We start from the raw sequence: 15,360 nt of genomic DNA on the forward strand, positions 1-15,360 counted from the left end.
AAAAAAAAAACAAAAACCTGCAACTTAAATGGAAGATATTTCAAAATGCTTGAGCATAATATTTATTCACAGACTAATCAATTTTTTCTGTTTGTTCCATTCACATGCTTTAATCACTTTTACCATTTAATTAACTTCTACTTAAAGCATAAGCTTTTAATTCATTCAAATAAGAATTCAAAAGAATGTTTTTTAGTTCTAATTTTTGAAGCAGTAAGTAATGCGTTCATCCTTGTAAAGGGACAAATCGACCTTGATAATGAAAAGCAATATGTATATCTCTAGACTCTAGAGAAAAACTGTTAATTTGATGATGGTGAAATTGTTCTAAGAACCACACTGGAGAATATCTTCTCCTACCCATGTTTAGACACAATAAGATGATGCAAATAATTAATTAGCCTCAAGAAATGTTGATGCAGATATTTTTTTTTTTTTAAAAAAAAAAAGATCATAAACAGAGAAAACAGAACTAGAGAATGAGGAAAAAGAAAACAGAACTAGAGAATGATTAAGCAGACCTCAAAGCTCATTAATTGGTTCTGCATATAGACGGCATGTCAATGCTTCTATTCCTGATGCGCTCATCATAACAATTCAATAAACAAGTTGCTTGATCGATGTTGGGGTCTTCAGATTTTGGAAAGCACAAATTTATGCACTCTTTAACAAGAGCATAAACTTTGAGTTCAGGACCTATAATTTTTGCTCGGTACATATAACAGCACTTGAAAATATGGTGTGAGTAATACACTCCTTAAATTTAAGCCTTCCAATTCTATGTTCACTTTCACATATTCCAATTTCATTTTTAAGGCACTCAGATAATAAGCCATCAACAAAGTCAAGTTGAGATGGATGAAGAAGACAGCAAGAGGGTAGGGTAAGGTCTTTAGCTTGCATTAGAGACACTACCAGGACAATCAACTCCATTACCACCACCATAGGTTTTCTCATATATTTCTTAGCCATTTGATTTTCTCCCACTCAAAATTATTCTTACATTTGAGTTTAGTATACAAACAATTTATACAAAGTACAAATTTCTTAAAATTTTAGGGGCAGTAATCTTTTTTGTGATGATACCAAAAGAGAGCCTTTTGCTAAGCTCTTTCCAATCACCTTCCCTTCATGCCCCTCAATTACTGGGAGAGACCCTTTGGTGGTGCTGCTCAAATAAAAAAAATAAAAATAAAAATGTTATTCTTCTTATATCAAATAGTATAATAAAATTTGTTTGTTTTTTTTTTTTTTTTTTATGACGGAAAATCTCTCCATGGCAGGGAGCACCTCATTTATTATAAACACTTCTACTTAACTTACATGGTTATTGGCAAAGGATTTGATGGTGAGAAGGGTTAAAAATACTTTTATAATGGCTGTCAAAAATTTGTATGAAGAAAATCACCAATTTAATCTATTTGATGGACTAGTAGCTCTGTTTGATAAAGCTTTTGTTATCTGTCTTTTATTGTATTTTTTAAAATAAAAATATTAACAAACAACCAAAACATTAAACATTCTTAAAAATACAAAACCACTTTTAACTCCTATGTAATATCAAAACATTTTTTTCAAATTAAAAACAGTAGACATCCCTAAATCACATTAGCTGAACATGGTTTGATAATATCTACATATTGATATGATGGCCGAATTGGCTCAAAAATGCCATCCTTAATTCAATGGTTAAACAAAGATAATGATGCCATGAATGTCAAAAATGAAGTGAACAAGATCGGTTGGTTTAGGAACATGTCTTTCCCGACCATTTCATTAAAGAATGTGAAATATATTTCTAGTCCTGATCAATATATAGAACACTGATCAACATCAGAAGCTTTTTCTACAATACATACACAAATTGCCAATCTTATTTACCTTGCATAATACGAAGGTTCATTGTAACCAATGAATTACATTTTGCTTTTGCATTCATGAAATACAAGTTTTAGGACCTACCAATCCTTGTTTAGTACGATAGAATTAACAAAACTCAGCTGACCCAAACTAAGGGAGATATATTTGTTGAGACAATAAATTTCAGGATTCCAAAATAAAAATAATCTAATCCCATATGACACTAAAATTTAAATGGTTCGGTTTTACAAGCCTACATTTACATGCTTGTTAAACCATAATATTCCTGATCGCATCTTTATTCTGCCTCTTAAGCATCTTTTGTCGTGCACTAGTTAGGAAATTTATCTTATTTTTCAAGACCCGTGAAATGCAAAAAATAAGAAGACAATAAAATTAAATCAATCACACATGACACCAAGATTTAAATGGTTCCCTCAATATAAGGTACATCCACTGGCGGAAGCAATCATAAAGAAATTCACTATCACTACAAAAATCACAACAATTGGACGCGTGTCTACAGTACCGATTACTGTAAACACGCGTCCAATTAGACACGTGTATCTTAATACACGTGTCTAATTGTACCGTGTCCACAAATGGACGCGTGTATGTAATACACGTGTCCAATTGGACACGCGTATTAAATACGCGTGTCAAACTGTTATTTTTTTCCAAATATAATTTTTTTTAATTAAATAGAATTTCAACAATTGGACACGCGTATTTAATACGCGTGTCCAATTGGACGCGTGTATTTAATACGCGTGTCCAATTGGACACGTGTATTAAATACACGTGTCAAACTGTCATTTTTTCCCAAATATAATTTTTTTTTAATTAAATAGAATTTCAACAATTGGACACGCATATTTAATACACGTGTCCAATTGGACGCGTGTATTTAATACGCGTGTCCAATTAGACACGTGTATTAAATACACGTGTCAAACTGTTATTTTTTTTCAAATATAATTTTTTTAAAATTAAATAGAATTTAAACAATTGGACACGCATATTTAATACGCGTGTCAAACTGTTATTTTTTTTCAAATATAATTTTTTTTTGAATTAAATAGAATTTTAACAATTAGGGACGTGTATTTAAATACACGTCCCGGATTGGGCACGTGTACTGAGTACACGTGCCCAATTGTTTAGCCAGAACGTGTATATGTGTTTTCTCCCGGTTATATGTGTTTTTTCCCGCTTATATATGTGTGTGTGTGTGTGTGTATATATATATAATTTTTAAAATTCAAATAATATAATAATATAATAATAGATTAAATATATATATATATAGATCGGAAATGGGTAGCAGAAACCCATTTCCGATCTGAATTCTCTCTCTCTCTCTCTCTCTCCCTCTCCGTCACAGCCGCGCCGGCCACCGCACATCAGCCCTTCCCGCCGGTGAGACGCCCTCTCTCCACCTTTCTCTGCTCGGTTCTCGGTTCTCGGTCTCTCTCTCTCTCTCTCTCTCCCTCTCTCTCTCTCTCTCTCTCTCTCTCTCTCCCTCTCCGTCACAGCCGCAGCGGCCAGCTTACGGCCACCGCGCATCCGCCCTTCCCGCCGGTGAGCCGCCCTCTCTCCAGCTCTCTCTGCTCGATTCTCGGTCTCTCTCTCTCTATCTCTCTCTCTCTCTCTGTATCTCTCCCTATTTCTCTCTGCCTCTCTCTCAGTATCTCTATGTCTCTCTCTCTACTCTCTCTCTCTCTCTCTCCCTATCTCTCTCTGCCTCCCTCTCTCTCTGGATCTCTACGTCTCTCTCTCTCTAATAATGTACCGTTTGTTTTTTTTGTATTTTTGTTGTCGAAAATAATAAAATTTGGAAAAAAAAAAACAAAAATTTATTAACCCAAATAAATTTAAATAAACAATAACAAAATTAAATTGAAAAAAAATTCCAAATTTAAGTTTTAAAAATTCAATTTGGATTTTTTTTTAAAAAAAAAAAAATGTTTTGACACGTGTATTTAAATACACGTGTCAAACCGTTTTGACACGAATATTGCAAATACACGTGTCAAACGGTTTAACACGTGTATTTGCAATACACGTGTCAAATTTGACACGTGTATTTCAATACACGTGTCAAAATGTGCAATTAGAGTCTTGCACATCTGACACGCGTAAGACGCGTGTCAAAATACTCGTGGCAAACATTTTGGGGATTTGATTCTTGTACAATACCAATACAACAACTGTACAACAACCTCTCACATGAAGGTGGGTCCCAGTATGTGGAACTCACCCTCATGTGAGGGATTGTTGTACAGTTGTTGTATTGGTGTTGTAAATCTAACATTTTCCAACATTTTGACACGTGTACAGTGCCGTACACGTGTCAAAATGCACGTGGCAATTTGACAAAATTTTTGTAGTGTATGAATATGATTACTGGGAGAAAATTACTTAAACCCCAATACACTCCTATCTCACTCTCATAAAAAACATGTTTTAGCACACTAAGCTACGAGAGCACAAAGAAATCCTTTTTGTCTTTGGTGTATGTCTTTTTCGTTGTGCACCATGACTTCTCTATTTATAGAGGCTGACGAGGTTCTCCTAGGACAAGTCTAACAAGGACACATGAAAATTGGAATCCCCTACTGATGAAGGAGTTCCAAACCTTTTAGAAACACAAGGAGAAACCTGTTGAGTCCCACCTACTGACAGAATTGGTGGAAGAAGTGGTTTGGTTGCATTGACCAAAAACCAGTGAACTGCATTTTGTTTATAGAGCATTTTATTTACCACACATTGGGTCCCACCCAAATGTGTCTTGGGTAATGCACTAATTGTATTTCTAGCATTTCTCTATCCTCTAACACCTCTACTAGATTCAAGTCATCCAAACGTCCAACATTCTCGTGCACTTGTGTCTCGTATAAGCAACATTACCAAATAAAGCTTTCTGTTTTGCTATGATAGTCCTTAAGCAAATACTCTTTCAAACTGCACTCATTGACTTGCTATTATAAAGTTTAAAAATAAATAAATAAATAAAAAATCAACGTAAAAAGATCCATTCATGTTCTCTGCACATCAAATCCCTCAAGACGAAAGTAATTCTATGACTTCATGACTCACCCAAAAAATAAAATAAAAAGGGCATTGGGGGTGGAACTGTGAACAATAACATATTAATGGGGACTCACAGTGCTGATTGGTAGGGCTTACAAACAGATTTACAGATTTATAGGGGCTTGAAAGAGGTAGAATGGTGACCGAGAATAGGATCTAAACTCCAGAAAATAAAGAGAAAATCAAAACAAGAAGATGAATAACAAAGAAATAGGCCTTCTAGGAGTTTCACCATTAACCCATAATACGCTGAAATTATTATTAATCAAGTTCCCCAATTATTTCTACAATACCACAACACTTGCTTAAATAGAAGCATAAATCTAAAACTGAAAATTGTGTGCCCGGCCACCTATGATATTGGGAAAGTCGTTTTGAGTAATGCAACCATTCTTCATTCGAAATTGCTTGATTTAAAACCAAGAAATTCATTTTGGAGTGGAGGGAGAAATTAAATCGTCACAAAGTGATCATGATATATTACAACGATATACAGGACAATGTTCAACCTCCCACACAACATTTACATATATGGTAAAAAGAAACCTGGCTATCAGCAGCTTTGAAAGAATTTTGGTCACCCTCGAGGATATATATCACCATCTTAAGTCCACACCTCTTACAATCTGCAATTTAACACCGAAAAACGTCAGGGTGATCTAAAAAACCAATGACAATCATAACTTTTCACACAAACAAATATAAACAGAATATGCAGAGTCTCTCAAATAGAACTTATTGTTTGTTCAATCTCTCTCTCTCTCTCTCTCTCTCTCTCTCTCTCTCTCTCACACACACACACACACAATTCAACAATGATCTATCCGAAATTCAATGATGATTTTAAAATGCACATCAACTTTAGAGAATAAAATGATAGTATGTAACATTACTCACTTGTTTGTATCTAAATTTTTCAAAATATGATATAATGAAAAATCAAATGCATATTAGAATATGTCATATAAACTACAAGCTAGTTAATCAATACTCTTTTCCCACCAATATGATTACAGAGACAGTGACCCATGTAAATAAGATGTTATTTATTCAACAAAACTACTCACAAAAAACATTTCACCAATCTCAGTTCACTAGAAAAATGATTACTATTCTAGTGTCCATTAATGTATTCTTTGATTGAGGAGGAAACAGTACAAAGAAGAAAATATCCAGTCACATACCTTTTTCAAATGATCAGCAACATGGCAATTAGTAATGAAAAACTCAATTGTCGAGAGCCTTCTCTCTCTGCTTGGTCACTTGGGCATTTTAACAAACATTTAGGATGCCATCAACTCCAACAAGAATACTTGCACGTTCACCAAACCAACAAGACCAGCAGCAAGAGGGTCTTTCCAACGCAAACATTTAGAAGACAATCAAAAAAGCCTCCCATTCCGGGTTTGGAAACCATGAATGCATTGGAAATCAAAGAAGAGCCCCAACCAAATAGTTGTCTTACGGCCAAGAAAAAATATTCTCTAGGAGGTTTTGATGCATGGGCTCATTCTGCTCTTCTGGTTCTGGGTCATAGATGAGCCTAACATCAATTTCAACGCGAGGGATGTGGGCTATCTTGGACCACTCTCGTCCTTGATCTTTCTTGCAGTGTCTTTTCAGCAGAGGACAGTTTGCAATATGAAGTTGCTGGAGCAAAGGAGGCAGACCATCCTTCGGAAAGGATGTGAACATTTCACAGCAAACGATGCGAAGATCCAAGAGTGAGGGAGGCAGACCATCATCTGGAAAGGATATCAACTTTTCGCACCAACCAATTCTTAGTTTTTGAAGAGATGAGAGGTATCGAAAGCCTTTGGAACATAAGTATTTCAAATTCGGCAAGTTTCTGATGTGAAGGCTGGTTAGAGAGGGAGGCAGACCATCATCTGGAAAGGACATCAACTTTTCGCACCAATCAATTCTTAATGTTTTAAGAGATGAGAGGTATCGAAAGCCTTTGGAAGATAAATATTTCAAATTCGACAAGTTTCTGATGTGGAGGCTGGTTAGAGAGGCAGGCAGACCATCATCTGGAAAGGACATCAACTTTTCGCACCAACCAATTTCTAGTGTTTTAAGAGATGAGAGGTATCGAAAGCCTTCTGAAGATAAGTATTCCAAATTCGGCAAGTTTCTGATGTAGAGGCTGGTTAGAGAGGCAGACAACGTCATTTCTGGAAATGACAAAAGATGCGGACATCCACCTCCAAATCGAAGATATTGAAGAGAGGTAAGCTTTTGCAACCCCCACTCAAGCAAGGCCTCAGTGATGTCGCAATCTATGATTTCAAGTGATGTTAGGTTAGTGGGAAAGCCTTCGCCAGGAAAGGATTCCACACCTGGACATTTTTCTATCGTCAATTCTCGAAGAGAGGTGATGCTGTGTATGCAGTTGGGTAGGGCCCGCATTTTCCCACAATCGAAAATACTCAGCTCTCTAAGGTTGCATGGGAGCAATCCTTCGTCCGTTAAGGATTTAAGGTTTTCACAACTCTCAATGTCAATTTTTTCGAGAGAAGAGTTCTGATGGAAGCTTTTCGCCACTGACTCCAGCATTTGGCAATCCGAAATATCGATGTCTTTAAGTGTTGCAGGCAATTCTCCGCTGGATGTTAAGGATTTGAGGGATGGACAATTGAAAATAGTCAAGTCCTCAAGAAGAGATGTGCTGCTACTGCAACTGTTGATATCATCCTCGTCCAGCAAAATCCGTATATTCTTGCAATTCCATATCTCTAGCCGTTTTAGAGTTGGAGGTAGTTGGCAAGTTGCAATGTGTGTCAGCGAATCACATTCTTCAATACGAATACGCTCAAGACATTTGTTGTTGTACATCAATGCCTTGGGTAAAGAATTCGTGTCATTGCGTGTGGATGCCATACCCTGTTGTGGTTGCTCTTTTACGTCTTCTGCCACCAAAGAAACTAGTTTTTGACAGTCAATAACCTTCATACAACTAAGACGGGGGAGGGGTTTTAGTAGTCCCACATCATTTGACCAGAAAGGCGTTAGCTCCTCACAATTTGCAATCCTCAGAGATTCTACATTCATAAACCCTTCTCTTGGACATGTAAAGTCCGAAATTCTTGAAAGAGACTTAGAGTTTAGTGAGGAGAACTCCACCTTACTTTTGCGCACCACCCCTTTCGAATTCTCAAATTCTAGTTTGCAAAGCTCCGGAAAACTTGAAATTGAAACCACCAACTGCTTACATCTTTCTATAACAACATTTTGTAATGAGGGAAGGTGGTTTGGTAAATTCCCCAACAGCTTTGGACAATTTTTGATAGAAAGCTCATGCAGGTGTGGGAACTCTCCATTAGGGCTCCAGCTCTCCCACTCTTCCATATTCTCGAAATACAAAGTTTCTAAGGATTCAAAAGGTTGTGAGCAACTACTCCCATAAAACTCATCACCAACATTCTTTACACTAGCCATGCCTTCAATGAAAAGGTGTTTAAGTGAAGGTAGTTGGCTCGCTGGTGGCAATGATGTGCATTTTTTACAGTTTTCAATCCTTAGGAGCACCATATGAGGAAATGAATGACCTTTTAACCAAGTTGGAAATTTTGTACTACCATAGTGCTTGATAGTGAGCTCTTCCAAAGCATCGTTTGGTTGTAGCATGTTCAATACATCTAATTCGCTTTTTCTATCTTGTGAATCATCCACATCGAAACTCCATTCCAAGCACAAAGCGGTAAGACCGGGCTTTTCAATTAACTTTGCATCGCATGCATCCCTGGGTTCAATAGCATTCTCCAATCTTGAGATGATGAGCGTCCCTCGAAGATGCAACAAAGAACCTAACTCTTTTAACGGGAAGCAATTGCCTTTTCCCATAATTAGATTAGACAATGTCTGCAAACTAGTTAATTTACCTATTTGAGGAGGCATTCTTTCCAGTTTATCTGCATTAAGAATGTTGAGGTGGCGCAAGTTGACCAGGTTCCCCAAATTTGAAGGCAATTCCTCTAGATAAGAACAACTTTTCAATATCAATGTTTGTAAGTTGCAGAGAGTAGTTGTTGATTCAGGCAAACCTCTAATTCGAGTGTAAGAGAGGTCAAGATACCGTAGGTGCTTCAAATCACCAATTGAATCCGGTAGCTCAACTATGCAGTAACCACTCAAAGAGAGCACTCTTAAACACGGTAATTTCGACAACAATTTAAGAGAAACATCATGAGTCAAATAACACGACCCCCTATTAGGTAGCATAAGAGGCATGAAGGTACGTAAACATTTGAGTTTGGAAAAAACCTCAAACTTTTTAGGGCCATCATAACGATCACCCAGATAAGACAAATGCCGAACTTTGATGGGAAATTCTCTTTTGTTGATGCCCTCGATTCTATCCTCCATTCTGTAGCATATATCTCCTGCAACCCATTGGGCTAAATCATTGATAAGATCGTGCATTATAAATTTTGATTTCTTCATGCTTGATTGTTGAAAAAAAGATCTCGACAATAGATCACGAAAATGTTGACTACCCAAATCTTCCATTTGCTTATGATCTCCTTGTGGCTGAATTAGACCTTCTGCCACCCATAACAAAACCAGCTGCTTCTCCTTAAATTCATAGTCTTTGGGGAGTATTGAACAATACGCAAAGCATCTCTTTAAATGTGAAGGTAGATGGTAATAGCTCAACATAAGAGCTGGAACAATTGCACTCCTCTCCTCTGGTATATCCCATATCTTGCTCTTTAAAACACCTTCCCACTCGTAACGGTCCAACTTAGTGCGCAAGAGGCCTCCGAGGGTCTTTGCTGCCAAAGGCAAGCCTTTACATTTTTCAACGATTTTTTCACCAATATCTTTAAGATTTGGATGTGCACTGAAATTGTTTGCCCCTAGTGCATGTTGGGTAAATAAAGACAAAGATGCCTCATTTGACAACACTTTCAAATGGTACTCTTGAAGGGATCTTGTTGTTGATGAAACTCCCTGATTACGTGTTGTGATGACAATCGCACTTCCCGGAGCCCCTTCTAAGAAAGGAGCAAGTAGGATAGTCCAACTATCGTAGTTTTCATTCCAAAGATCATCCAAAACTACAAGAAACTTCTTCCCTTTCAGTGTCTCTTTTAGTTTGACTTGCAACAAATTCAGATCATTGTCACCAAAATTTTCAGAGGTGACCGATGCCAAAATTGTTTTTGTGACTCTAATAGCATCGAAATCTTCAGAAACACATGCCCATGCTTTTAGATCAAAAAAGCTTTGTACTTTTTTATCATGAAATACAAACTTGGCAAGAGTTGTCTTTCCTATACCCCCCATACCACGTATAGGAATCACAGAGAGTTGGGCATCCCTACATTTTTCACTCAGCAACAATTCAAGTACAACCTCTTTATCTTCATCCCTGCCATAAATATGAGGTTCAGTCACTAGAGAAGTTGGCGCTAGCACTGTCCCTGTTTTCCTATGTGACTTCCCATCAGCAGTTTCTTTCAATCTCAAATTAGTTTCTTGCATCAAGAGAACGTTGAATCGATCAGTAATGTCTGTGATCTTTGACTCCAGACGAATGTTGATCTTAAGAGCATGTGGAGTCAAACCAGTACAACAAGCAGGGATGAGGTTCCGTACCTTACTTGTGCTGCCCTGATTTTCTCCCCTCAATTTACATAGCAAAGCTTCTGTGTCGAACTCGTCAAGTATGTCTTCTATATCGTAAGCCAAGTCTCTGAGATCATCCAGCCAACGTTTCACCGCCCTGTTAGTATGTTGCTTCTCCTCTGCATCATCAAGCAGTGCCTGAATTCCTGACAGCGTTTCCTTCCAGTTGCCCAGCTTTTTTCCAAGTCCCTTGTATCGACTTGCAAAGTCCAGCAAATCCTGAGACAGCAATTTCTCGACCAGAACTGGGAGGACGGCACCAAGTAAGAGCTCTGCCATGGCTTTCTTTGTTGAAAGGAATGAATCAGAAGGGAAGCAAAGATAGCGAAGGTCTGAAACGCAGAAGTAGTTGGTTTCTTGTGTGAAAGCTTGAGGAGTCTCAAAAGTTGCAAATTGCAAGAAGTTCAAACTGGTAAGAAGGAGATGGGACGTTTGTGGGGGCTGAGCATGTGCATGCTTTTCTTCAACAACTCAGCTTTCTATTTTGAGTGGAGTCCACCATAAAGGGCCACATTCAAGGAACAAACGGAATCCAAAGATCTCTCTCTTTCTAGTTTCTACCAAGAAAAAAAAAAAAGAATCAAAGAAAAAAAAGATTTCCACAATCCAATAAAGTTCATCAGCACCGCTCCGCTTGTAGTTGTAGGGCTGTTTTTAGGCTATTGGTTTTGCACATTTGAACATGCCACACTAATAAATTCTCAATTACTTTAAAATTCAACCCCAAATAACCATAACTAAACATTCAAGCATTTGTATAGGAAAGAACTAAAATAAACATCATCACAAGAAATATCAGATCTCCAATGAACTACAATTAAGTTTTTCCTCGTTGCTTCAGCTCATCCATTACAGAGCATTTACACTAACAAAACCACCGACAATTATGATCAATACAAAGCCTGTTTGCTCCTAAGACAAAAGGACAGTGGATCTTTCATGCCTAAGTTAATGGTTTTGATTGTTAATGTGTTTTTAAAGGTGTTATAATGTGATATAAAAGTGAAAATAATTTTGACTATTTTGTGTTTAGATTATTTGTTAATGTTTTTGTTTTTAGAATAAAAAACAAAGGGAAATAAAAGTTTAACAAATGTCCTATACCCATACTTTGCATGTACGTATATCAATTTGCTAGATTTATTTGAAATATTTAAACAGTATTTTCAATCAAACAAGTAGCTAACCACTTAACAAGAATATATTTTTAGATGAGTTTTTTATTATAAAAAAAATTGAAGGAATTTAAATTTATTATACGTGCACTTGATCGTTCCTTCTAAATCAATGTCCTCGAAATTGCTCTATTCCTTTTCCTTCTTGTTTGATTTACATTGTTTATTATTTTATTTTATTTTTAAGGATAAAAACAGCTAATGTGTTTTGGAGTATGCTTTTTGTTTTTTGTTTTTTTTTAAAAAAAATCTAATGTGATATAAAAGTGAAAATAATTTTAAATATTTTATGAGTATTTTACATTTTTAGTTATTCGTTAGTATTTTTATTTTAAAAACAAAAGAAAAAAAGAGGAAAAGAAAAACATTAATAAACAATGCCAGTCATTATAAATATCTCGTATTTGTAAATTGTGTTTTTGTTCTCTAACAGTTTATTAAACTTATTTGAGTGATGCTTGCTTGAAGAAAGCTTCAGGAATCAGGAGTAGGGACAGTCTTGCTGGATTCTTTTCGATTGGCTTACTTTATTTTATTTTTTTAGTATCATTATTATCCTCCCACCCACTTGCACAGTTGCACCCATAACTCTGATTATTTTATTTTTAAAAGATATAAATTTTTATTGAAAAACTCAACCCAACATGCTCTGCTTTTTGGCTTCTTCTTCAAGAATCTTAAAATAATGAACCGTTCTTGTCATTCATTATTTTTAATTTTAATTTTATTTTTTCTGGGCAATAGTTTATGGCCGACGACCGACCATCTTACCATATTTTTTGGCTTGTTCATTCAAATGCAATAAATAAAGAGCAAATTGCCGATTACTTTTCCATAGTTTTAAGAGCAACTTGCTCATCACTATGATATTATATTTGTTATAGGCTATGATTTCACACAAAGAGGTCTACACGTGAATAGAGCTGTTGATGAGTAGACTACCCTTCTTTCTCTTCACCCAATGCTTTGTCTTTTGTCTTCAAATTCATTGGATTAGATTTTATTCTTCAAACCTCTAAAACAGATTATCAAAAATTCTGCACGATGTATTCAAATCGACATTATAGGCTCATTTTTACTGGAAGAGCGATTTCCCCCCCCCCCCCCCCCCCCCCCCCCCCCCCCCGAATTTGAGAGGTGTAGAATTTGTAATTTTTTTTTTTTTTTGCCATTAAAAAAAAATGATTTATTCTCTTTTACATTTCTAATTAATCTCCGTATTGGAGATATGCAAATTCATGTCATATGGTTTTACAAATTTAATTGTAAATTTTGAAAGAAAAAAAAAAAAAAAAAAATTGAACAAGAACATGATACCAAACACATCTATTTAGACTATTTTAATAATTAATTTTTTCTTCTTCTTATTTTAACATATAACCAACACAACAATTATTTTCTTTTACATAGAAATTAACAATGTATCAAAACAAGTTTGTGTCTAGTATATTGGGAAGGTACTACAGCATCCTCATGTGCTAAACAGTTTCTTTTTCCGTTAGAGAACACTCTATGCGTCGCTCCGATCAGTCCTTTTTACACGTGGACACTATATCTAGGATGAGAGACAGACGGATTTACCTGTCAGTAGAGAGTACGCGCCCAAAGAGCCTCCCACGTGCCACCACAAAATTTTTGCATTAGTCCCATGCGCCACCACTTCAGCTGGGTTCAAACACCGACACCGGATTTTTGTGTAATTGATGACGTTTAATTAATTCAAAAATTCTATAAGTTAAGTACGTATAATTGGAGAAGTTAATTGGAGTGACTTGAATAAACTCAATTACACCAACCCAAGAACAAACAGTCTTAAATCAATTAAAAAAAAAAAAAAACAAACAAACAAACAGTCTCGCCAGTAATAGAGAATACATGTGAAGATTATTACAAATTTTTAAAATTTTAGGGGCCATATTGACCCTTGATCAGTAATCTTTTGTGATGATACCAAAAGAGAGCTTATAATTTTGCTCAACTCTTTCCAATTACCTTCCTTCATGCCCCTCCGGCCATTACTGGGAGAGACCCATTGGTGGTGGTGCTCAAATGAAAAATAAAAATATTATTCTTCTTATCAAATAATATAATATAGTTGCGAAAATTATATTTTAACCCCTAAAGTATCTACTATTTAGCATTCTGGCGTACAATGTAAAAATATGTGGATGGCCTCCCAATCTATTCAACAATTAGCACTTGGTACATTCTGTCCACTTATCTGTCACTTTGAACAGAAAAGAGGTCGTGTGCAAGTTCCAATTTTAAACCTCCCTCATTCAATCCGTTTACACTCACATTAGAAAGAAAAAAAAAAAAAAAAAAAAAAGAAAAAAAAAAATTCTATTTTTTTTTTTTTGTGCTTTATTTTTTATTACATATATATGATACTTATGCTATGAGAAAAGATTAAGATAATACCTCTGTTTAATTTTTTGTTCAAATATATATATATATATATTAAAAACAAAAAAAAGAAATTGAAAAAAAAAAAAACTAGAAGAAGGGTGGTCAAACCACCTCCGGGCCCATAGGGTGGTTTGGCTACTCCCAAGGGTCAAAGGACAATAAAAAATAAAAAATTAAGAATTAAGATAGTTTGACCATTGGAGGTAGGAGAACCACCTCTTTAGCTCTTGGGAAGATGTGGTTCGGCCACCTCTAAGGGCCAAACACCCCAATTTTTTTTTTTTTTCTTTTCTTTTTCTCTTTAGCCCTTGGAGGTGGCTAGCTCGGCAACTCTTAAGGGCCATGGGGGTGGTTCGGCTACCCCTAAGGGCCAAACACCATAATTTTTTTTATTTTTTCCTCTTTGGCCCTTGGGGGTAGCTCAGCCACCCTCAAGGGCCATGTAGGTGGTTCGGCCACCCCCAAACTGGCCATGAGGGTGACCTCTTACTATAGATGCGCTTTTCATAACAGTTGATCGAATAGACAAGTTTCGTAATTATGATGGAAAAAATGATTAATGAAACACTCCTTAAATTCAAGGCTTCTAATTTCATGTTCTGTTTTACACTTTCCAATAAGTTTCTTTTGAAGGCGACAAGTTAATTTTCCAGCACGACCTAGAGTATCAAGTTGAGAGGGATGGAGAAAGCAGTTGGGAAGTGAAGAGCTGGAGAGAAAAGGTAGGTTAATAACGTCGGGCAGAACTAAAATTATTCTGACAACGTATGATAGAAGTAAAAACTAAAAATTGAAGATTGAAAAGAGAATTCAGAAAAAGAGAAAATAACAAATAAGGAAGAAAAATATCATAATTACCCCAAATAAGCAAACACATAAATAACTTTGAAAGACTTAAATTTAATTAATACTTCAAAACTTGATTGAAAAATAACAAAGACTAGATGCCTTTATATAGGCTAGGTACTTTCTAATTTAACAAGGAAAATGAAAAGAAATCCTAATTGGAAAAGATATACATAATCCTAATGAAAAATAAAATTCAGGTACTAAATTTAAAATGGCTTAAAATGCAAGTACCAATGAAATATTTAGTTATTTTATTTTTTTCTGGGCAATAGTTTTAAGGCCGACGACCGACCTGCCTACCATATTTTTTGGGTACATTGTTCATTCCGATGCAATAAAT

The 15,360-nt window shown here is 35.9% G+C and overlaps 1 protein-coding gene across 1 annotated transcript; it reads right to left on the reverse strand.

The window, feature by feature from the left end:
* Nucleotides 1–6,414: 6,414 nt before the first annotated feature.
* On the reverse strand, nucleotides 6,415–11,071 carry LOC133879270 (putative disease resistance RPP13-like protein 1). Its single transcript, XM_062317797.1, has one exon. The coding sequence runs from the start codon at nucleotides 10,864–10,866 to the stop codon at nucleotides 6,415–6,417; it is 4,452 nt and encodes a 1,483-aa protein (XP_062173781.1). The 5' UTR covers nucleotides 10,867–11,071.
* Between the last annotated feature and the right edge of the window lie 4,289 nt (nucleotides 11,072–15,360).

The sequence above is a fragment of the Alnus glutinosa genome, chromosome 10, assembly GCF_958979055.1.
Source record: "Alnus glutinosa chromosome 10, dhAlnGlut1.1, whole genome shotgun sequence".
In the NCBI taxonomy this organism is placed as follows: domain Eukaryota; kingdom Viridiplantae; phylum Streptophyta; class Magnoliopsida; order Fagales; family Betulaceae; genus Alnus; species Alnus glutinosa.